The sequence below is a fragment of the Scomber scombrus genome, chromosome 24, assembly GCF_963691925.1.
Source record: "Scomber scombrus chromosome 24, fScoSco1.1, whole genome shotgun sequence".
Lineage (NCBI taxonomy): Eukaryota > Metazoa > Chordata > Actinopteri > Scombriformes > Scombridae > Scomber > Scomber scombrus.
In genome coordinates, this window is record NC_084993.1 from 13,894,893 (window position 1) to 13,919,914 (window position 25,022).

General features: G+C 43.1%; 1 protein-coding gene across 1 annotated transcript in view; it reads left to right on the forward strand.

Annotated features, from left to right (window-relative positions):
• Window positions 1–24,752, forward strand: part of LOC133976270 (bone morphogenetic protein receptor type-2-like) — a 33,545-nt gene extending 8,793 nt beyond the window's left edge. Inside the window, exons 2-13 of the mRNA XM_062414433.1 lie at window positions 4,497–4,682; window positions 6,379–6,558; window positions 10,821–10,928; window positions 11,107–11,198; window positions 13,987–14,217; window positions 16,506–16,620; window positions 17,929–18,089; window positions 19,673–19,820; window positions 20,060–20,196; window positions 20,527–20,699; window positions 20,897–22,245; window positions 22,815–24,752. Coding sequence (XP_062270417.1) covers window positions 4,497–4,682; window positions 6,379–6,558; window positions 10,821–10,928; window positions 11,107–11,198; window positions 13,987–14,217; window positions 16,506–16,620; window positions 17,929–18,089; window positions 19,673–19,820; window positions 20,060–20,196; window positions 20,527–20,699; window positions 20,897–22,245; window positions 22,815–23,065 — 3,131 coding nt within the window. The 3' untranslated portion in view covers window positions 23,066–24,752. The remainder of the gene's footprint in view (window positions 1–4,496; window positions 4,683–6,378; window positions 6,559–10,820; window positions 10,929–11,106; window positions 11,199–13,986; window positions 14,218–16,505; window positions 16,621–17,928; window positions 18,090–19,672; window positions 19,821–20,059; window positions 20,197–20,526; window positions 20,700–20,896; window positions 22,246–22,814) is intronic.
• The last annotated feature ends 270 nt before the right edge of the window (window positions 24,753–25,022 follow it).

Below are 25,022 nucleotides of genomic sequence, written 5' to 3' on the forward strand. Positions count from 1 at the left end.
TGGTCTTGTCCTGTATAATGTCAAGGAGCCAAAGTGCCTATATAAACAACAGAACATATTTTATTCTGTAGCAGCTTGTTGTCATCTGTACCCGCCCCCTGATGCAATTCTCCAGCAACTCTAATCATTTTGTCTTCAGGTGACACGTTTTGATAAATGACATCGCTTTGCACGGCAGGTGGAAGTTCTTTACAAAGGAATGAATTTATCGTACATTATAGAAAGAAGTAAAAGTGGATCTGTTAGAAAGTCTTGACGTGGGTTTCTGTTAGAACTTCTTCGTAAATTGCCCAGCCCTAGCTGGAACCTTTATTTACCTCAGTGGGAGAGAGAAGCAGGCCTTTGTTTCTTATATCCTGTGTTCCCCACTTAAAGCAAACTCAAAATCTGCTCCGTGTTTACCCTTTGTCTTAATAAATTCACTTCATTTACACATCAGGCATTCCACTGTGCCTGTTTTACCCCAACTACCGTGAATGAAACACTTCCTCCAGAATTTCAACATTAAGAGTCTTGCAGCCCTTCCCTTTTATAGGCTTTAAAAACTGACACATTCTGCACATTTTCAGACCTGTATTTTTAATCTGGGGCTCTACCGGAATATCTTTGCATGATTTACAGTTGAAAAAGCTCCTTATACATCTTATACTGGCTCTGTATGCAGCTTCTCAGTTCAGTTTCTGTGTGAAACAGGCCGTTTTAGCTCCTATGAGCCTACTCTGTTCTGATTGGTTAGCTTTCAATGTTAACATCTCAAATACTATATGTACATTTATAAATAAATGTACATATTTGAGCTGAAATCTTATCTGAAATGTGAGAGTGGACATGCAAACAGTACACAGGAAAAACCTTAGCAACCACCTTAGCAACCAAGGCTATGGAATGGATAGCCATTTATGGGCATGTGGGACGATCTGACATCATCTCATTGACAAGGTAGAAAAAAACCTGACAAATAAAATGTTCAGCCCTGACGTTTGACTTGCAGGGAGCATTTCTACATGTGTTAACCCCAAATATTGGAACTCCTGACCATGTTGAGCTTGACTATCCAACATGATACAACATCAATGTTTTACTGATAGATTAAGTGCTGTGGAAATGGTCACACCAATAACTATTATTTGAATACCAGCTTTTATATAAGATTTATCAGCTACAGTTGTCACCAACACAAGTAAATATGTATTTGTGAGGGTGAATAACCTCTTTTAGTTAAGAACCAGGAGGAAGTGAGAATTAAAGCAGCTGCTATGTGATCAGTCGGTGCTCTGCATTTATTGAGCGCAGGCTTTTTATGTGCGGCCGCATTGGCACAATGAAACTATTTAATGCTTTGCACAGTCAGTGTGTCATAATGTTATTTCAGTCAGACAGCCAGTCACGGGTTGAAGGCGGGTGGGGGTGAAGGGTTAGGGGATTGTGGACATGTTTCTTGGCACTGTAGTCTGCCTTGGGGGACACGAGACAAAGTAGACCGCTCTTAACATACATTATCATCAGGTTACTTGACACCTGCTGTGCACTTTAAGTTAGTAGTGTTTATATAGATGTATTTAGCTTAGTCTAAAATAATCTTCTTTCTCTTATGACAAACATATAAGAAAACTCATGAATAGAAACCTCAAATCAATTTCTAGGTTTAAAACTAAACCTTTTTATCATTCCAGAGCTTTCACAGAGAGAGCATCATTACAGGGTTTTTTATTTCATAGCCTTGAATTGTAGTAAAAAATATTAATAATTGATGCATACAGCATGCAGTATCTACTGCAGCTTTGGGAGAAAGTCAGAAGATACCCTCCTATATGGATTTTTGTTCTCCTAACCCTGGTGCGCAAGGTCAGTGTGTTTGTCTTAGTGTCTGTGGGTGTTGTCACCGGCTCTGCACTTCCTTCTATTGTTCCTTCATGTTTCCTCCTCTGCGACTCCACCACCCACCCTCCTTTCATGGCTGGGTTTGGATAATTAGAAAGGTATTCGAGGCAGAAAAGATCATTGTGTATGATGTCATTATGTTTAGTCTTGTACCTTTTTTTTTTTTTTTAAGTCACAGTTGTTGATTTTGAATGTAAAAAAGCTGAATTATATGAGTGATGATAGTGAGATATACAAATTCAAAGTTAAAGCCTTTTGACCTCCTGGTGAACTGGTTATCTTTCTATCTCATATACAGAGTACAGTAGTCCAAGATGTCATTAACTATTGCTTGTTTGCTAAACTCTGACAACTTAGTTACCGTTGCTATGCCCATCAAGCCTTCCGTTCTTTCATTTACGCAGTTTTCAATAACAGTGGCAGATTCACCACTAAAGATTCTTGGCAACATTTTTTTCACAGAAGCAGCGTCTCATGTTCCAGCCTGTGACTGTGGGGTTTTTTTGTGTGCTGATAAGTTCTGAGCACTTGTCTGCAGGTGTACAAGGGCAGCTCAACACACGACACAGCTGCATTCTGTTCCCTTTTCATTATTAAGAAAAGCAAACTTGAAACTACAGCGATTTGTGGAGAAAATGGTATATTCTTGAAGGGTTTCAGAGTGGATTTTTTTATTTAAGCATAGCAGCAGCAGTCTGATAGATACCTCTGCAGCAATGGAAAAGTGGTAAAATATGAATGAATATCTGCCTATTTTGTCTCCCTGGTAATACTATCTTTCTGCTGGTTTTCATTTTGGGGAAAAAATCATGTTTCTCTGCGATCAGTCGTTTTTATGTCTTCCAACACAAGAACTCGATTTGGCTGTGGGCTGAAAATGAAAACAGCTCTGTTGATTTTTTTCACATTTCATGCTTGCTGAAGAGTAAGACTTGTTTTTGAATAGCTTTTAATTTGATAAAAGGTGAATCTATTCATGCACAGTAACATGCACTGTATTATGTATGATAATTATATAGCGCGTTTATTGTTTTATCCCAGAGGTAGTTTGTGTTCTGTACATGAAAAATCTATGCGAGTGGAGCATCAGCTGCCCCGGCGCAGATCTAAACGCTAACCCTGGCAGTGCCATCCTCGCCTCATTGAAATTCAGTTTCCTCATCAAAATGAAAATTCCTCCACACACTTAACCTTTAGTTTGAACTCCTTTCCCACTCCGCATGTACACAGTGTGCTTCCCCCCTGTAGGCAAATCAGTCCCACAAAGCAGTAGGCAGTAAAGGCCCACAGGTTCAGGGCAGCCAAGGCCCACAGTAGGCCAGGGTTGATAGGCTCGGTTTATCTGTGGATGGGAGCAGAGGAGGAAAGTTGGCGCCGTGCCCGGCAGAGCTACCACTCCATCGCGTCACCCTCTGCCCACACAGGCTAGCTTGACCTTGGGTAGGGCACAGCCAACCCTCCTCTCCTCTCCCCTTCCCTTCCCTACCCCCACCCACCCTCCCGGGTAGAGGAAAGGGAGGAACTGGGAGTAGGGGAAACAAACTGGCACATCATGTTTCCTTTATCTGAGATTATCCACAATGCAGGCTATGTATACAAACACACACACACACACATACACACACATACTGACATTGGCCCAAACTATTCCTCCGTGGCATGGCTCTCCCTCTCCCAGACGTTCCTTCTTAAATCAACAAGCAAACTGTCTTGTTTCACAACTGTATTTGCTTTTGGACATGTACTGGTTTTTCAAAACACACTGTGCATGTTTTAGCTTTTAATTTGACGCCATCTGAAGTCCATCCAAATGTAGAAAACAAACTTTGAGCCTAGGCTGTAAATCAGTGGAAGCAATTTGGCAAACTTTTTTTTTTTTTTTAATACAGTTTGCAAGGTCGGAGCTTTAACACGTGTGTTGAATATCCATCTCTCATTTTTCTGACATTTAATTTCCCCGCACTGCGTTTTCATGGTCAACTCGCTATTTTTGGAGGGGTTTTTTTTTTGTTTCTTTTTAATTAAGGTTGTCTCGAGCCCTAATGTCAACTTTTCTTCCTTGCTCTGTATGTGTGTGTGTGTGTGTGTGTGTTATGTCCTTCAGGCTAGAGTTTAAATTGGTATTTCTATTGATCTTTGCTTGTGAGAGGCAGCGGTCTTTGCAGGCAGACGGCTATTTTTCAGCTGTGTATTCTTCCTGTATAGACGGATGCAGCAGTGGTATCAATCAGACTCTGGCAGCTGGTTCAGCACTCGAGAGATGTGTGGTTTGATAAATATATCATGTGTAAATGCGGGCTGGGCTGGGTTTCTTATTTTCTAGATCAAGCTGAACATTTTCATCTAAAATGTGCATATTAAAAGTGCGTTGGTGGAATGAGACAATGATCGATAAAGAGATGCCATGAGATGTCATAAATTAATGAAGCTGTTGAGCAGCTCTGTTTCCTCACTTCACATGCTCATTAACACAAACTCACAAACTGCCTCCACGCCAACACTACGTGCTCGCCTTGTTATTACCAAACTATATTATTCACTTTGTTGCTCGGCAAAGCAAAGTCTTGTTTGACAATGTGACTTGACTCGGCTCCAACCTGTCTGTCTCTCCGCAGCGGCGCAGGGCGAGGAGAGGGAATGTGCCTTCACGGACCAGCAGCAGCAGTGGGAGGTGGAGCGAGTGGCGGGGGGCGAAGGCCGGGTCTCCCCAGAGAACACCACCATCAGATGTGCCAAGGGCAGCCACTGTTTTGGCCTGTGGGAAAAAAGTCCACCAGGCGAAGTGCGACTAGTCAAACAAGGTATGATAGGAGAGACACTGCCAACAGGAATATATGTACTAACAATACAAATGCCAGCCAACATATTTATACACACACAATGATTCAGCTTCAAGTTGACATATATCAAAACCAGGCACAGTGTCCAATAGGAAAAGTGGTGCATTTATGCCATTTTTAGATGGCAGGAAGAAGGCTTTGTGAGCAGGTTTTGAAGCAGCTTCAGTGCTGCAACGATTAATGATTAATGGACCAAAAGAAAATAAATTGCAACTATGTTTTGATTATCAATTAATCACTCATTTTTCTTGCAAAAGTGCCGAACATTCACTGGTTCTAGCTTCTCAGATATGAGGATTTGATGCTTTTCGTTGTCATATATGATAGTAGGTGTGTAACGGTATGTGTATTTGTCCTGGACCATAACAGTACAGTGACCCAAACAATTACTGTCAAAATAGTTTCATAATCAACTTACTCCAACATGTGGACCGATAATTATAGTGTGCATGTTCCAACTGGAACATTTTGGCAGCGCACCATTGAGCTGTAACCTGAATGTAGCCTGGTTACCCTGTAGTGTCAGTGCCATCTGAATGACAAACTAGAGACCCATAACACTGACTGAGTGCTCTACACTATTATTAAAATATGCTCTGTTATCTCTGTAGTGAAATGTCTCCTTGTCCCCTTCCTTCTCTGTCAGCTTTGAATGAAGCTGTTCAGAACAACTACGAAAGCATTTGATTTCTGATGTGGTCTGACAGCACACTGTAAGAACCAGTTCTGTATTACAGTAAAAGTAGTGGTTTGGTCCCTCTGACTGATATATTATTATATATGACATCATTAGATTATTAATAATGGAGCATTAGTGTTAGAGCAGCATGTTACTGTTGTAGCTGCTGGAGGTGGAGCTAGTTTACACTACTTTATATACAATTAGACCATAAATCAGTTGTCAGCAGTTGTCCTGACTGCTTTCAGGAAACGGAAAGGTTGTTTTCCTTTTTCACTGCAGCCACTAAATTGTTTTAGTAATAGTTTTGGTTAATGAACCATTGTTGGGTATTTAAGATAATATTATTTTCTACCTTTTTTTTACTGAACCGTGACTCCAAAATTGAGGAATCCATTCTTGAATTTAGTTTTCCATTACACCTCTACATGTTAGTGGAGTTGCATTGATAATTCAGTTAAATGTTTTATTTTAATAGTCTATCTGTTAATCAGTTGAAGTCATTTTGCAAACAGAAACACATTTTACAATTCCAGCTTCTCCTTTGTGAGAATCTGCTGTTTTTTTCTTCGTCTTAACTTTACAGTGAATTGAATTTTTTGGAGATTTTGGGATAAAAACAAGACAAACACTGATGTCAGTATGAGCTTTTGGAAATGTCACTTTTTCCTGATCATTTATAGATAAAGTGATTCATTTGTGAATACAGAAAATAATGAGCAGATTAATTGATCATGTTAGTTAGTTGTAGTCGGCTCATATGACAGTAAACTGAATATCTTTGTCTGTTTGACTGTTTGTTCGTAATATGAAGAAGTTCTGGGAAACTATAATGGTCTTTTTTCACTTTCTTCAGACATTTTGGAGACAAAGTATCAATTGAAGAATCTTAAGTTGCAGCTCTAGATGGCTTGTATCCACTTCTGTGCCCCCCTATGTAAACATCCCCATCTCCCCCTTCATTTTTTCTTCTGTCAGGTTGCTGGACTCACCTGGGCGACACCCAGGGTTGCCGCGACGACCGCTGCGTGGTGACCAACCTCCCTCCGCAGATCCAGAATGGGACATACCACTTCTGCTGCTGCGGCAGTGACATGTGTAATGTCAATTTCACAGAGGACTTCCCGCCGCCGAGCCCCACCACTGCACAGCCCATCTGTAAGCACACACACACACACACACACACTTGTACAGAGCCTTTACAGAACATGTAGTCAGACACTAGATGATATCTAACGGTTGCTTGGTTTTTTGTCATCGTGTCATTAAATTTCTCGCCCAGGGGTTCCTTTTAACTCATGATGACGCATCATCTTTTATTGTGTAAATGATAAATGGACTGCAGTTACATCGCGCCTTTCTAGTCTTCCGACCGCTGAAAGCACTTTCCAACACATGCCACATTGACCCATTCACACACATTCATACACCGATGGCAGAGGCTGGCATGCAAGGCACCAACCTGCTCATCCGGAGGAGTTTCTAATCATTTACACAAAAACACACACACTCACACACCGATGGCACAGCTTTCAGGAGCACTTACACTTGATATGTGGACTGGAGGAGCCAGGGATCAAACGGCCCATCTTCAGATAAATGGATGATTCTGCTCTACCTCCTGATCCACAGCCGCCCTGACTTTTGGTCAACAAATTGAAACAAACAACAGACAAAGATGTGAAGGAAGATCTTAGCCTACTCTATTCCTTTCATGGTGTTAGTACTCCCATAGTACAACCATTTTTTTGTTCTTGAAAATAGAGGCATCTAGTGAGATCTAGTAAACATCTAGTGTACTCATAAAGCCGCCGTGATTTATCAAGTCGTTGATTGGAAATCTATGTGGGCTGAGAAATCGATTTAGACCGCTTGTATGAGTTATCACGGAGAGTTTTATATTAGCCTCTTTTGTCAGACGGATAAATTGACTTTGGGGGGGGGGTGAGGAAGAGGGGTGTCATTTTAAGCCTTTTATGGATTGAATTACTTCGAACAGCAAGAATCTTAGCATTTCCGCCACAGTCCCAGTCATCTCCTCTACAGCTGGATGCATTAGGTGGAGAGGGAAAACCAAAAGGAAAATGACTAACAGACAGGAATGGGAGAAAGCACATGTGGGCCCACACAGTTCCGAAACACAAAGCTATTAACAGAAGAGAATGAAAGGATGTTTGATATCATCAGAGCTGTCGTACCTACACCTACTTGTGCTTACTTTCTGTCTCTCTCCTCCTCTTCCTCCTCTTTCTCCTCTTCATCATTCAGCCACAACGCTTAGATCAGAGCTTCCTGATTTGCCCTTTCATTGTAAACCTTGACAGCTGTGAATTTCAGAGTTGAATTGCACAGATAAGCTATCAGAATCACTTTTTCACTTTTCCCGGCACAGATCTGGCGTGGAGTACACCCTCTACAGGGCCGTGAAAGCAGCCGATGTTGGACTCCGTGTGTATCGGCGTTTTGTCTGCCGTGTGTGTTTTTTTTTAGTTAAATTCTCAGAAAGGCATCTAACAAAGCAAGTAGATGTCATTTTAATTGCTGCTTCAAAGGGTTTAGCTGTGAATGGAAGCAATGTTTGTGGTGGAGGTTGGGGGGGAGGAGAGGGGTGCTGGGTGGCTCATCATCTCTCTTGCCTACACACACACACACACACGTAAACACAAACACACACTCACTCTGCCATCCATGTCGTCTCTCTGCATTCCACGGATTACAAGGCGTCTGCTCTATCGGTCCGTCTGCGGGCGTGCCGGTGACTGTTCCGCTGAGTAGACAGACGAAGAGACAAAGGCAGGAGAATTTTAGAAGGGAAAACAAGCATTCTGTGTTAAAAGCATGTTGGATTAATCAGGGAAACTAAACATTTGGGTAGTGCTATAACTCTAAATCCTGTTTCTGTTGAGTTTTTTTTTTTGTCTAGATTAATTCCTGACATGTCTGGGCACATCGTAGCCAGTATTACTAGAAGTAGGAAATGCTTTGAGTCAGTTGGCTGTCTGCGAGTGATCTTAAGCCAAGAATGATGGGTGACGACATTCGGGGCTAAGCGGTGATGGAAGAACCGCCAGCGAAGTAAAAGTAGTAATACAGCAGTGTTGTAAGCAGCAGTTAAATGCCGGAGCTCATTTTAAAAGGTATCCCGCGGAGATTTCTTGTAAACAAACAGACAAAAGTTATGTTTACATTTAGTGTTTCTCACCGTAACACATTGGGCGAATCCTTTGGGCCAAATGTGTTGACAGCGTTTCCTTCCTCATAAAATCTCTAGATTAAAAGAATAGATTATAACATTGAGAGCTACTACTGTTCAGCTCCACAGAGTACCTTTAACTGCTCTAATTCAGCTTTTCCAATTTAGACATTAAGATCTCATCTTTTGTATGTAAAATCTAATGTAGTGGAGTGGAAGTACAATATTCATCTCTAACGTGTATTGGAATAGAATTTTAAAGTAGCATAAAATGGAAATATAATATAAAGTACAATGCCTTAAAACTGTACTTGAGTGAATTTTGTGTACTTTCCAGCACTGGCGGTTAATATTAAGTAGCTGTTAATTGCTTTTTGGCGTGTTGTTGTTTGTGTCTAATGGTTTCCTGTGCAGACCTCTCTTGTTGATTACAAACTCATCGGCATTGACATTTGAGGGGAGCTTCGTCAGCCCTCACGTCACGTGTGAATGTTGTTTTGTGTGCGTGCCTGCTGGTGTGTGTGTGTGTGTGTGTGTGTGTGTGTGTGTGCGCGCGTGTGCGCGTAGCAGAGCATGTGTGCGCGCATGCTCATGACCCAGTGTCAGTCAAAGCCGCCCTCAGGCTCTCTAAGCCATCAATTATTGATAAAGCTGGTGTCTCGCAACAGCACCGGTGTGTTGACTGATATAGCAGATGCAGGAGAGTGTGTTTCTATACCACTGTGGACCTCCAGAAGTACTTTCTGCAGTGTATAGAATAGTGTTATATGTGTGTGTGTGTGTGTGTGTGTGTTTGTCCCCAGAGTAGCACTTACAGCTGATGCAGAGTTTCATTAATCACAAGTACATGACAGCAGAAAGTGCAGCCAGCTCAGCTCACTGCTCCTACCTTCAGCTGGAACTGTATTCATCTAAAGCAGCTCTCCACTGTTCTCTCCTTGTTTACATATTTTCTTTCTTTCTCTCACTCTCTCCCTTCCCGTCCCACACATCCTCTGCCTCTCTCTTTCCTGCGCTTGCTTTCCAGCCCGTTGACCGCGCTTCATGGTCGTTTGGCTTAATTGGCGCTTTATTCTTCTTTGCCTTCACGCACTTCACAGTAGGCTCGATCGTCCGTGAACGCACACTTTCCAACACACGAGACATTTAAATGTTATCGTGTACGTTGCTCTGTGTGATCTGCAATTATTGAGCCACTCTTTTGGAAGAAAAAAAACCCAAAAAAACCCAGCATACATCCAGTTGACAGTTAATTAAAAATCTTCCAGGCACACAGAAGCAGTGTTTTATGGGCCTGTTTTGAATGCAGTGCCCCACTTGAGTTTTTACCTGAACGCCAGCTTTAATTACCAAAGCTCTTTCTTTTTAATTAAGCTAAATTTGGCGCATTGAATGGGAAAACGTCACAAAACACATTTCAATACAAGGATTTAACACTACTTAATTGCATTTACTTGCACGATATATAATAGAAAAATAACATGTTAAAGGCAGAGGAAAGTTCTATCAGGTTAAAACGTGAGGAAAGAGTCTTACAGTAACAACAGCTGCGCAGAGTCAAAAAGTCAAGAGGCTTGTGTTTTGTGAGAACTAAAAGGTGCTGTGTTGAGTTTTCTTGTAAACAAACAGAAGTTGTGTTTACATGCAGTTTTTCCTTACTGGAGCACTCTGCGTGTATCTTTGAGGTCTAACAAACACGTTAAATGCATTTCCTTCCTCATAAAAGCGTTTAAAGTTTCCAGATTGCAGGGCCTCTGTGAGGAGAGCTAAATTGGGCGTTTGACGTTCTCTAAAAAGCAGCCAAAGTTAATGACTGTTCCTAGTTAAGGTTGTTTGTCTTTTTGTACACGAGCAATGTCGCAGTAACTTTTTAATAATAATGTCCTATTTTGCAGTTATGTTGTTTTGCTATTGATTTCCAGTTCAGGTTGTCATCCAAGGATTTGTGTTGATGTGGTTTTCTCTAGAAGCACATGATCTACATAAATATTTTGACAGAAATGATACACAGGCTGGAATCTTTCAGAGGCTGTGTTGCACATGTGTTGTACTGGATTGCATCAGATTGTCCAGGTGTGCCTATTAAACTGGTCACTCAGTGTAAAGATATCAGTTGTTGTTAAATGACCATCATCCTGACTCCTGCTCCTAAATCAAAAGGGCCAGTGCATTTCCTACGTAAAGGTCAGTCTGATTTGATTTTGTTTTTGATGTGTCCTCCTTGTAGATCCTCGCACGCTGCGCTATCAAGAGACAGTAATTATCGCCCTGGCAACAGTCTCCGTGCTGGCCGTGGTTGCTGTAGCAGCCTTCTTCGGTTACCGCATGATGCACGGTGAGTTACCATGGTGCCTAGATGCGAGCAGACAACCCATTATTCAAGGATGTTTTTGGTAGAGTTTTATCATGAAAGGAATAAAAGCTGATCTTTTTTTAAATGTTACACAGTGCATCAATGTGTTGTGCAGTTTTCTGAATTCTGAGCGCTTCTGTATGTGTGTGTGTGTTAACAGGAAACGGTAAACAAGGCCTTCACAACCTGAACATGATGGAGGCGGCCGGTTCTGAAAGCTCTCTGGACCTAGACAATCTGAAACTGCTCGAGGTCAGTGCCCACGTCGGTCTTTGTGCATCCCTCCTCCCATCTCCACACTGGCTCCGACCTGAAAAAATGTTTAGTTCCACACTAAACAGTCTTCTCATCAATTCACTCAGTTTGCTTTCTGGCCCAGGGTAGAGCCAAAGTATTCAGTGTAGCTGTGCAGCATGCCAGCACAACACTATGTAACACTACTCTCACTTACCAAATAAGCCAAGAAAGAGCCAGTAACATTATTTATACACTTGTACACTGGCATATTGTTTAAGCTCTTGTGGCGATGTTTAAATTGGTCATGTGAAAACAGCATTAAATCTCACTCTACAGCATAGCCAACTCACAGATCTCTACTCGCCTGTTTCCTTTTAGAAGATGAAAGCTTGTATGATTGGTTCAGACGCGTATCTTCTCACCGGTTTCAGCATCTCTGCAGCAGGGGTGTGCATGTGAGAGGGAGGGGAAAACAAGAGTTAAGGAAGAGAGTGAGAAACCAAAGGCGTAGAAGCAAAAAAACACACCCAAAAATACATCAAGGTTTACTGTTACATTTGTCATTTCAATGTGACTTTTATCATCCGATCACGGCAGGACGCATTAAGTGACGGGCCCAGGTGCCCAAAAATAGGATTTTGCTTACACTGACACAGGATCCTTAAAACCCGATATGGAAGCGAGAGAGCTCATATTGTGATAGGAAGTCAATGGAGTCAGCCAAGATGACAATACAAGCCGGATGAAGGGATTAAAAGACAAACAGGAGAGATGAAAGCAGGCGCTGATTTAAATAAATACAGCATATTTGAAGTGCAGTTTAACTTAAAAAAAAAAAAAAAAAGTCTTGTCACTTCCTGTACAAGCTCATTATTTCTGTAATATGAAGACATTCTTAAATTTCTAGGACCCAGGTTGGAGAGCGTTGTATTTTCACTTCACTTCTATTGTCTTTTTTTTTTCTCAAGCAGCAATTATTGTTGTTTTTCAAAGAGTATGCTGGTACTTTTACATATTTCTTTTCTTAACAATCAACCAGAAGCAGCTGTTTTTATGAAGAAGATTGCTGCTTTCAGCCGCTCCACAACACAACAATAACACGACTGACAATAATCAGAACCTAGCACCGGGTCGTCTTGTCTCTCTCGAGCATGTTTTCAAGTCCCTGCAAGTTCGTTATCATGCAGAGAAGAGCTGAAACCAGAGCTGCTGACTGACTGGGAGGCAAGGGGGGGGGGGGGGGGGGGAATCAAAAATGTGATGGCATGCTTTTAAAAATGACTCGCAGTAGTATTAACTATACATGATTTCTAGTAAATAAACTAAAAATGCAGAAAGCAGTGGGGCGATGTGTTCTATGTCTCAGATAAAACGACACTCCTTTGGTGCTTTTTTTTTTTTTTTTGACAAGGCAGAAAGACAGGCAGCCAATCAGCTCCTCACATAATGATCAAGCTTCAAAGATGCAGCAATGTCTCTTCCCCTCTTCTGACAGTTATTTAGTGCATTTTAGAGTGTGAATGATATCTTTTCAGGCAGGAGTTGAATTCATCGCTGTCCTTGTGCCTTATCAAATGCAGGCACACGTTCTTTCACATCACACTCATTGCAGGGAGGGGGGGAGGAGGCTGGAGGAGGAGAGACAGGGAGTCGTGCTCTCAGACAAAACAAAGTCCACTTGCTTTCACTGTATATGTTATAGCTGCAGATAAATGATTGGAGCAGACGTGGAGGTGGAAATCACACAGGAATGAATGCACTCCTGTATTTACTCCCATGCAGATGACTTTTTAAAAAAACCCAGTGTTTGGACGTTAATGGCATACTGTGCTCTGCCTAATTCAGTACACTAATTGAGTGATTTGGAACTGACTTTGGGCCATTTTAACTGTGTAACCCCGCTGTTAGCCTGTAATTAATTTATTTCCTATCTGCCTTCTTCCTGCCTGCCTATCTTTATTTATGTTTGTACCTCTCTAAGCCTCCCTTAATGCGTTTCTGCTTTTTCTGCTTATATTTATCACGCAATCTCTCTGTATCTTTGCTCGTTCTGTGACATTTCAGAGTGAGCACAAACAAAATTATCATACCCTTCATTCTTTCTCGGCTGGACTGCAACAGCGGAGCCGGCCCTTTTAAAACCCGAACGCGGCAAAGAATTTTCGCACCAATGGAGACTATCATGTGATATTTATGTGAGAAAAAAGGATAAACTGACAGTGCGTCATACTGGTGACTCACTGTCAGTTTATCCATGTAACGTGCATCTAGTGTCCTTCTAAAGTAAAGAACCTCTGTGTTCATGATAAATAAAATAAAAGCAATATAACGAATGCACTTGGGGTTATTTACACTTAACAATAACAATTGACAAAAAGTGTGAGTGGAGTTTTGAGTTGAGATTATTTTGTCACAGAAGTAAGCTGAGCTGATGCTGCAGAATGATTGTACTGCATCCTCCCGTCCTTGGAAGCTTGTACATCAGACTCCAACTTCCCAAGTCCAAATGAGCAAATATGCAAGTCTGAACTTGGCATTCTTGTTATTGATAAATGCCCTATTTCAAATTGGCTTCAGTCAAAGCTCGGCACACTTCCTGGAGGCTTGGTGTTGCAACTTCCTGTATCTGTCGTTTCAAATTAGAAGTCCTCTGCTTCATACAGAGTCCGGCTGTACACTGGGTTTTGACCTTTCCTTGGTTTTTTTTTAATTAGACAAGCAAGTTTTAAAGGTCTGATATAACAAAGGAGTGTTATTAATAGATTTTTTTTCTCTCCCCTTCCCCACCATCACTTCTTTTCAGCTGATCGGGCGTGGTCGATACGGCGCCGTGTACTGCGGCTCTCTGGATGAACGGCCTGTCGCTGTGAAGGTGTTTACGGCAGGCAACCGGCCCAACTTTCTTAATGAATGCTCCATCTACCGGCTACCACTGCTGGAGCATGACAACATCGCCCGCTTTGTGGCCGCTGACGAGAGGACAGGCCCAGAGGGACGCACAGAGTACCTGCTGGTCATGGACTACTACCCATATGTGAGTACTGGAGGCAGCAGGAGGTCTGTGTGTGTGTGTGTGTATGAGTGTAAAATACACAACCCTGCAAACCTGTCTATGATTGGAATAGAAAAATATGACAGCTGTGTAATTAAGTCAAAATCAAGTTTTTCACATAGCAGCGGGGCTCAGTGAAGCTGTTTAGCTTGCAGGTGTGCAGCGTGTGCTCTTCATCTAACAGCTCACTGCAGCTGCTCCGTTATTGTTCCATTACTCTCTATTCAAAACACATCAGGTTGTGAAAAAATGCAGAAACCGTTCAAGCCTTTTTGTTTTGTGCGCATTTTTAGAACAACAGTAGACAGTTTCAGTCTCTGTGATAAATGGACTGCCATCCCTGTGACTGCTTGACAATAAAAAACCAGTCAAATGCTTTTAATTTGAAATGGCAGCAGTAGGAAATGTTGGGTTTCCATTAGCAGTAATGTAATCCAGCCCTGTTGTAAAGAGTCAACAGTGAACAGTGGGGCTGGTATCAATGAGATAACATTTCAGTGACGCTGGATTACATGCTGCATTGTTTCCTGTGGCAGTTTGAATGCAGTCCCAGAATGATGTAGTCTGCCACTAACAATGAAAAATACTATATAGAGGTAATTGCAGAATGTAAAAACTTAATGCTGCTGCTGAAAAATGTCATAAATTGTATTAAAAATGCTACAGACTAAAAGGCAGAGAAAATAATGAGGCTGCTTTTTTGAGAAAAATAGTCCAAGAGCCCAAGATGACATCTTCAAATAACTTTTTTGTTTTGACAAATATTCAATGATAGCAAACAGCAAAAGAGACTGAAGTAGAAAATGTTGTGCGTCTGATATATAATTAAAAAGATTAATTGATTTTCAGAATTGACAGCGAAAATGCTGAAATTTCCAGTACTATTGAGTTGAACAGAGTAGTAGTCAGTGCTCAGTCTGTCTGTTCAATGGGGTGGATCGCCCCCTGACTCCCCTGCAGGGGCTCGATTTAAGAACTATCACCCTTTTCATTCCACTTGAGTTTGCAGGCCGGAGCTTAAGAAGGACTTCAGAGTGGATTCTTAAGGATGGACAGAGAAGAATCACTATAAAGAAAAAGGAAAATCATTTCATCATCTCAGATCAATTTATATGCAGCTGATGTAACTAAAGAAAGTGTTGACACGGACTGCAGAAAGCTGCCTCTAGGAACTCTTCAACATTAACGTCAATGTACCTTAAAACTGAGTGTGTTTGCTCTACTGACTCATAATTACAAGTCAGCTGACCTGCGCAGCCAGCCTATGAAAGGAGCCTGTTATGCATCCTACCCATCACTATAATGCATGTTGTCATGGAAACGCAGTGCACGCCAGGACAGGAGCCCGGGACACATAATGCATTCAAGTAAATGATAATATAATTTATTTAAAACGAACAGATCTAATGTAATTTTCTTTAGTAGCGGATGCGAGAATTGCCTTGTGATTGATTTTTGAGAGAAAAGATTAAGCGTACGTGCATGCGTGTATGTTTGTGCGTCAGGGTCCAGCCAATAATGGATAATCAAGGCTGATGGATATAATTGAGGAAGGAAATTAATTATATCCAATATAATTTCTGGTAAACATTTTTGTGGAGTTGTTGATGCTTCTCATAAGACTTCATCATTATCATCCTCATTGAATACTTTACCAGTATTAAACCTCACAACTGAAGATGGCTTGACTGCTTTTACTGGCTGATGATCAGATATTCTGTAACTCTCTTTGCACAAGGTCAGCTTTTTTTTTTCTTTCTTTTTTTTTTTTAAAGCTGTGATGAACAGCAAAGTTTTACATGAGAGATTCAGCTAAATTGTCTCGACCTCCTTTGGATTTTATCGATGGTGGGAATGTTGTGGAATTTTAATTCTCAAGTCCAAAATGACGTAGCCTTGCTGCGGTGCATGTGAATGTGTGTGAGATGGAGTTGAACACACACACACACACACACACACCACTTACTGTTTGTTAACTTTTGTTTTGAAGTGGCAAACGCCAAGTCAGCTATTCCCCTCCCCCCATCTGTGTCTCTTCTTATCTGTCAGTTCTTGAAAGTGATGCTAATGATTGATTTTTTTTCTGTATTCTCTCCTCCTCTCCTCTATCTCCTCTCTTTTCCTCCCTTGTGTAATCTCCAATTTTTATCTTGGACTATCCTCTGTCATCTGTTTTTTTCTGTCACTCCCTGCTCCCTGTTTCCTCTCCTTCCTTCCTTCACCTGATGTGCTTGCCTCCTGTCATCATGCCTACCATTTCTCCTCCCCAGGGCTCTCTGAGTCGCTACTTGAGCGGCCAGACCAACGACTGGGTGAACAGCTGTCGACTGGCTCACTCCGTCACTCGTGGCCTGGCGTACCTGCACACTGAGCTCTTTAAAGGAGGTGAGCTTGAGGGCACAGGAACACTCACACACTCTCAGTTAATTACATAAGCGCTCGCAGTTTACTTAAGCTCAGCTGCTTCCAGCTGTTACAGAAACACAAATACATACACAAAGTTTTTGGTGGGAAATCTAAAAGCTATTTGTGTGTTTAGCCCAGTTAGTTTAGATTATCCAACAGGCCTGAGTATTCCTGTCTCATTGACTAATGCTTGAGCCGTCTTACAACCTGCACGCTGCAGCCCCACGTGGGTCTGTTTGGCTTGGAGCGCTTTGCATCCCTGCGTTTTGACCAACACGCACGTACACAGTGAATGCACGGCCAGCCAAGGGTATTTATAGACTGCTCCAGCCAGACTCAGAGAGAGAAAAACACAGAGGGACAAAGTAGGGGGAAGGCTGAGGCGAGATAGGGATTCAGATGACATGTGAATATCCCTGTGGCTCAATGAAATCATTCTCAGGAGGCAGAACTGACAACTGAACCGAGCTTTGCCTATTTGTTTTTTTTTTCTTTTTTCTTCCCCCCCCCCCCCCACGTCACCAATGCTCATCCTCAGCATTTGCACTCAGCCGTCCTCTTCCTCTGTCTTGATCAGCATCAAGCAGGCTTAGAAGCGAGGGGGGAACAATGTCCACTCGCAGTAGCTGCAAGTGTGGAAAGTGAAGACTGCAAAGGGAATAGAAGTTATTCTGTTTGTACAAGCATGTGATGAATACAGGCGGAGGCTCACAGAGAGAGAGAGAATGAAGAGTGTCAGACCAAAGAAGTGGGAGAGGAGAAAAGGAGAGCTGCTGTTTGTCAGCTCAGTGTGTAGCTGCTAACAGCACAATCTCTTGGGCTTTGGTACAGTCGTCATCCTCCCTACTCCCTCTCCACTCCCTCCCTCGCTGCACATCAATAGCAAACAGCACATAACTGTGGTGACTGCCACAACTTCCCATACTTCCCTTTGGCTCAGTGCACCCTCTGCTGGCCAACACGGTACTGCAGGCAGAGGCTGCTCAGTGATATGGTCTTAATCCCATTGTTGTAGATTAGATTAGAGGGTTTAGCTGTCTGTTGACAGCGCAGCTTGCTTTGGTGAACAATGAGTAATGAGGGGAATGGAAAGCTATATGAGTGGATTTTCTGGATGTTATCATTCATTAGCCAAAACCACAAATACTAGCTGAGTACACTGAATCTGGGAGGCAAAGATTTTTTGGGAGTGCTGTACCGGCTTAAATATTTCATGAAAGATAAATTAGCCCAATTCTTTTGTCTTCCCCTGATCTTATCTTCTTCTCCTCTTTCCTTCCTCCAAAGACTTGTACAAGCCAGCCGTCTCCCACAGGGACCTGAACAGCCGGAATATTCTGGTCAAGCCTGACGGCACGTGTGTCATCATCGATTTCGGCCTGTCCATGAAGCTGACAGGAAACAGGCCAGCGCGTCACGGGGAGGAAGATAATGCTGCTATAAGTGAGGTGAGAGCTAAAGGGGAAGCACAATATATACCAATACTTTTACAGTCTATGTATGAAGTCAGTGAGATAGAAGATAATGAGAAGGATGCAGCAGGGCGGTGCAACATCACCGCAATAAATATCAAGATGAATTGTCATTGCAAAAATTAATGAAAGTATTATTATCTCATTGAATACAGCTGGGTACAAGATGCTCTGTCCTCTGTGTGGAACTCTGATTATTGTTTGTGCTGAACAATAAATCAGAGATTAAGACTGACATTTTAATTAGTTTTATTTAACTAATATTAAATAAAAATATTTGGTAGTTAACACTATTTTGCTTCTGTTTCATTCCATCTTCAGGATGTTTTGGAAACTCCTTTTGAATGTGCAGAGAAATATTTGATCTGGAATCATCTGTTCAAATCAAACATTCTGGGTTTCTAAGTACAACAGGCCATGTTTTGTACCTAAAATGTAGTGTTGTTGTGAGCTCACAGTGGAGGCACAGTGAGTTGAAGGCACATGCTGCTTTCTATTTGAGCAGGAAGCACTGAGAACAAACATAGGCACAGTTGTAAACATGAACTGCGGGAGCTAGCAGGCTAACAACAGCAACATTCCACACATAAAAAACACAGCAGCTTCTTATCAAACAGTTTGCTGTCATTACCCTCCAGTAATGTCTTTGCACTCACTGCAGCCAATCAGCATCCCCTCCTCCTCTGCTGTAAAACTACACTGATAAATCTGTCAGGCTGATGTATAACAAGTAGATATTTTAACATTGGAGGACCTTGCAGCCGCTAACCTCAAACCACAGCATTTTTTTTTTTTTAAGTGACAGTTCTGACATGCGCTGACTCAGATAAGCTCAGCCATACAGTCTCTCTTCACGACACTATTTACAGTTAGCTTTGTTTAGTTCTGTATTAAAACTGTGGCTAAAGAGGCCACATGACCGACGCCGCATCTATTTTCCCGTAGCAGCTGTCTCTCATGTTCATCCACCCTTAGCTGCATCGCTTCAACATTTGAGGTGCTCTGTCGGTCCGGGTTAGACTGAACACATACGCTTATTTACATCGCTTAAACGGCTAAGTGGAACAGTGCTGACTCCACTTAATGCGTTTGAAATGATTCCACAGGGAGGATTCATTTATCAGACAGACCGCCGTGACTGAAATTAGGTCAGTTGGGAGTCATAAGTCATAATATTGGTTGTAGTATGTTTTGATTGATCGCCCAGCCGTAGAATGCGGCACAGTTTGAGCACTGTGAGATCCCTGCATCACTTTTCAATGAGGTTTGTTATCAGTGAGTGCACATTTGCCTCTATACGAGCAATTATAGATTTTTTTCCCACCGCACCAATCATTGGTGTGAACACATATATGTAGTTCTCACATAGAACCTTGTGGAAGGCTCTTATCTGATGTTTTCCCCATGCAGGAAAAAAGATAAAGCAGCAGAGATGAAGCCTGCAGTGGAAATGCATTGTCTGACTTTGGTACAGAACATTCTGCTTCATCACACCACTTTTCTCACCTTTTTTTTCTTTTTTCCTCTCTGTCTCCACGCGTTCCTCCTCCGTCTGCCAGGTGGGCACGATCCGCTACATGGCTCCAGAGGTGCTGGAGGGGGCGGTGAACCTGAGGGACTGCGAGTCGGCGCTGAAGCAGGTGGATATGTACGCCCTGGGCCTGGTCTACTGGGAGACTTTCATGAGATGCACCGACCTGTTCCCCGGTGAGACAGATGAGCTGTGACTGAAATACACAAACTGTAGTACTGTCTGAATGTTAACTACTGTCATTATCCCAGTAAGACACACAACAGAAGGATGAGACCCGCCTACACCACATAGAGCAGAATATCATTAAATTCATTTTAGTTTATTGTGAAGAGAGGCACACTCGTACCTTTTTAATGAATATTTATGCTTCATGAAAGACATCCTTCCTCTCTCTGCCCTTGACTACCTTCAGGCGAGTCTGTGCCAGAGTACCAGATGGCCTTTCAAGCGGAGGCAGGGAACCACCCGACGTTTGAGGACATGCAGGTCCTGGTGTCCAGAGAGAAGCAACGGCCCAAATTCCCCGAGGCCTGGAAAGAGAACAGTTTGGTATGTTTGTGTTTGTGTGTGTGTGTGTGTATGTGTGTCTGTGTGCGTGTGTGAGCAGGGCCAGAATTCAATTTGTATTGCTGTGATAAATATAGCCAGCACACTGTAGAATATGTCACTACCACTGCACATATGTCCAGTATATGAGGGCTGACATATGATGAGTTGGATCTGATTGGTTGTGACTCTGTTGTCAAGGGATGTAACGTATCAACAGTATATCTAAATGTTATATTGTGATTAGTGTTCATATTGTTCATATTTCCCAGCGCTAGTCTGGACTTTAGAAATGTAGCGTGCACACAGGTCAGTATGTGCTTTGTCCTGCAGGCGGTTCGCTCCCTGAAAGAGACGATGGAGGACTGTTGGGACCAGGATGCAGAGGCCCGCCTCACAGCCCAGTGTGCTGAGGAACGACTTGCAGAGCTGCTCCTTATATGGGACCGCTCCAAATCTGTCAGCCCCACACTCAACCCCATGTCTACCACACTGCACAATGAGAGGTAAACACACATAATAATAATAATAATAATAATAATAATAATAAATCACATTTATATAGCGCTTTATGTGGTACTCAAAGTCGCTTTGCATATCCACAAGTACATCCACCTCTGTCATCATAGTGTTTGATTTAAAAGCTTTTTCATATGTTACCTTTAACGCTTTCCTCCGTCTCCCTTTCAACGTTTTCCACCAGAAATCGCATGACGCCAAAGTCTGGCCCGTACACAGACCATCCCTCCAGCTACATTGAAGAGCATGAGGGTGTAGCCAAGAACACGCAGGCCGACACCACTAGCTCTGTGAGTGGCCGAACCGGAGCCGGGACCGGAGAGAGAAACAGGAATTCCATCAACCAGGAGCGCCAGCAGCAAGCCAACGCTCGCCTGCCCAGCCCAGAGGGGAGCAGCACCAGCGGGGGCCTGAGAGGCAGCCCTTCAGCCTCCACTACAACCACCACTATTATTTCTGAGTCTGAGGGAACTACAGGGACCCCCACAGTCCCCGTCTGCCTCCACCTGACCCAGGAAGACCTGGAAACCACTAAGCTCGACCCTAAAGAGGTGGACAAGAACCTGAAAGAGAGCTCGGACGAGAACCTGATGGAGCACTCGCAGAAGCAGTTCTGTTCGCCAGATCCGCTGAGCCCAGGCAGTTCCAGCCTACTTTACCCCCTCATCAAGATGGCCAGTGAGGCCTCAGGCACATCAGATCCCGCTGCCACCATGCCCACCACCATCTTCCCCCTGCCCAAACAGCAGAACCTGCCCAAGAGGCCGTCCAGCCTGCCCCTGCGCAACAAGCCCACCAAGAAAGAGTCGTCATCCTCTTCGCTGAGGTTCAAGTTCGGACGCTCCGGGAAGTCCAACCTGCGGCAGGTGGAGGGAGCAAAGACGAACATTGGTGTCGTACCGGGCACAAACACGGCTGTAGAGGCTCACCGGGGCACAGGCACAAACAACATACCTGCTCTACGAGACACGCACGTCAACGGTAGCGCCAACGGAGCCGCCAACGGTCACGCCGGCACCAGCATCTCGTCCATGGCGACGGGCGGCGCCTCAGGTTTCGGAGGATCCAGCATAACCCACAATGGTTCCGGAGGAGGCCTGAGGTCCGACGACGGCCGCCTGAGCCTCGGCGTCATCACGGCCAGCCCCGACGAACACGAGCCGCTCCTGAGCCGAGAGCGAGAGCAGCCCGACCCCAGAGACACGGCCTCGAGCGCGGCGGCTCTCCGCTCGGCGCGACCCAACACCAACAACAACAACAGCAACACCGGCCACGGCCGGGGGGACGGAGAGAGCGGAGGAGAGAGCGACGCCGGAGAGGAGGAGGGGAGCGGAGAGGGAGGAAGCAGGGAAACCACGGGGCCCCCTGGAGAAAGCTCGGGGTCCGGGTCCGGGTCCAGCGCCGCGGTCCCCCAGAGGGAACCTCCGGTCACCATGAGAGGGGAGGCTCTACTGAGGCAGCCAAGAGCTCGCAGGCCTGAGAGACCTAACTCTCTGGACCTGTCCTTCACTACACAGGACCTGGCCTCTCTAGGTACACATCTACACCAACACTAGAGAGCCACATCAAACATCTGTCCATCTGAACTCAACCATCACTCTTTAATTAGATTTAGCTGACATTAATAACATTCATCAGGTTGGTTACACCTTTTCATGAGTTTTATGGGAAATATAAAATAATACTAGATTTATTCTTTAAAGTGTCTCAGTTTAGTGCAGACTTAAAGGGGCACTACAACACTTTGACAGAATACTACTCAGTTTGTGAAAGCAGCTGTTTACTGCCATCCAGGTTGCATTATGGGACATGTAGGATCTAGTTCTCTTGGAGCTTGATTGTGGACTAAATGTTAGGATATTACAGGCTCTGTTGCATCAGTTTTGATTATTCTTCTTTTTTTTTTTTGCGTTTTCATTCTGCGTCTCACGAGTTTCCCAGCAACACTGAATTGCCAGAGTGCTCCTGTAAGTGACTGTACTGATAAAAAGACACTGTTACACAGCCACCTACAGGAGACTTGCTGCTATTGAATATACTTCATGCACACTGGTGTAACAATCTTCCACAGACAGTGATGATTGTTCCTTCCTGTGTTGCAGGAGGGGGCTTGGTGCAGCCAGACGGAGCTGCGGGAACAGGAGAAAAGATCAAGAAGCGCGTCAAAACTCCTTATTCTCTGAAGAAGTGGCGACCCACCACATGGGTCATCACAGACACCAGGGGACCCGAAGTCAACAACAACGGGTCCAGCCACGGTCAAGGTCACAGTCAGAACCGGGCCAAGTCCAGTTCGGCTATCTACCTGCGGGGGGGCAGCTTGGCCAGCGAGCCCAGCGACACGCAAGTGTGAACTCAGACCCTCTGTGACAAGACTGAAAAAAAAATAACCGGAGAGCGTTCTGTTTTTGTTTTGTTTTTTTTGTCTGTTCTGCTCTCTGCTCCGAGTCAGCAAGAGGAAGCTATGGAGTGTCTTGTGAACAAACAGTCGAGTCTGATCATGTACAGTAATTAGGTCTGTCTCGCTGCTCCCTGTGTGTCTTTCTGATGATGGCATTGCTTTAAATGGAATCCAGCTATGCAGCATTTTCATCTGCTTTCAGTTCCCGCGTTTTACTAATCCCCCCCCCCCCCTTTTGGTCGGTTTGTTTGACGCATCACCCTCATGAGCATAGTGACGTTTTTATTTCTCTCGAATGGATTTCTTTTCTTTCTATGTGCACTTTGAACCGATTAAAATCAGTGTTTAGAAGTCCTGTCTGTTGCGACCACGACAAGAAGTGGTCTCTAAACTTTTTTTTAAAAAGGCGATGAAAAACAATCAACACTTTTGAGCGCTCTTTATCTCGTGCTTTGCTGTATCAAGCAATGCTGGCGAGTTAGGCTCTGTAAAGAATCGATGGTCTTAAAAGACAGAACAAACTACTTTTTTTTATTTCTTTGATTTGTATGCAATACCTTTTTTTCTTTTTTTTTGACTATGTATCCATTGTTTTGTATCATAATAATTTTAATTGTGCAATAGGATGTAGCTTTTAGATGCTTTTGATGTTTTTATCACTTCCATTATTTTGGTCAATGTTTTATCCCTTCATTATTTTGATATGTTAATCTCTGTTGCACTTATGAATAGTCACAATCGTTCGTAAACAATCCACCATACACCATCACCCCCCCTCCCCTCCCGACTCAAGAGGAGATCATAGGTGACAATCCTCCTCTCTTTACTTCTTCTCTGGACTAATCCTTAAGGGGGCTCAAACACTAACAATCAGTCCCAGCTGACTGGAGAAAAAGTGTGTTTTTTATTTTATTTCATGGAACCTCTCTGCTTGCACAATTCCACCAGGAACGGCTCGAACTCTGGGGTCTTTCAAAAACACTACAATCACCAGAATCTAATCTTAAACGGAGAGATCTGTTACAGTGGCCGAGTCAATCGCTGTACCACTACCACCTGACCTCACTGTGGACTGTTTTTTGACTGTGCGTTAAGCTTTGTGTATGTGACTGACAAAAGACCAGAAACACTAAAGCCCAGATTCTGCTCTTGGAACTCTGCTGGAAATCAGACATCAAAAAATAACAAAACAACACAAAAAAAAAGAAACCCAAACCCTTCTGAAGCACGCTGGATATTATTTCTGCTTCTTGTCGTCTCATCCTTTCGATGTTGGAATGAGTGGGTCAGTGTGCGTGAGTGTGCACGTGTTGTGTTTCTTTACGTCGGCAAGCATTAGAATTGCCGGGGCCTAGCGCTGTACAGGCGTGCTGAAATGTCATTGTACTCCTTCTGTAATTTTCAGCGCTGCTTCAGGGCATATGAAAAGATCTCATTTATGTTTTTGTAATCTGTAATTTGTATGAGAAAAAAAAACATATGTATGTGTATTGCATTGATATTTGCATCATTTTTATGGAATTCTGTTTTGCATTCAATGGACATGGCCTTTGATTCCATTGCTATGCGTCTGCTCGGTACAGTTTCTGTAACCATTTTCAAGTCAATATGAAAGAAAAAATCTCAATAAATGTATGGAATAATTGTTGGTTATATTTGTTAAGGTCTCTAAGGTTTCAGGCCTTATATTCCTAAAATGCTGTAATGCAGAACATATCAGTAGTCATTCCATATTCCAATACAATCTAAAAACTGTTTTATGTAATAATGTAAAGGAATATTTGAACATTTTAGGAAATCTGTGCATTCTACTTGTACTTTCTTGCAGTGTGATAAATATTAAGATTGATACCAAACACATCTGGTAAAGATTGGAAACATGATGATTCTGTTCAAAGCTAACAAACCT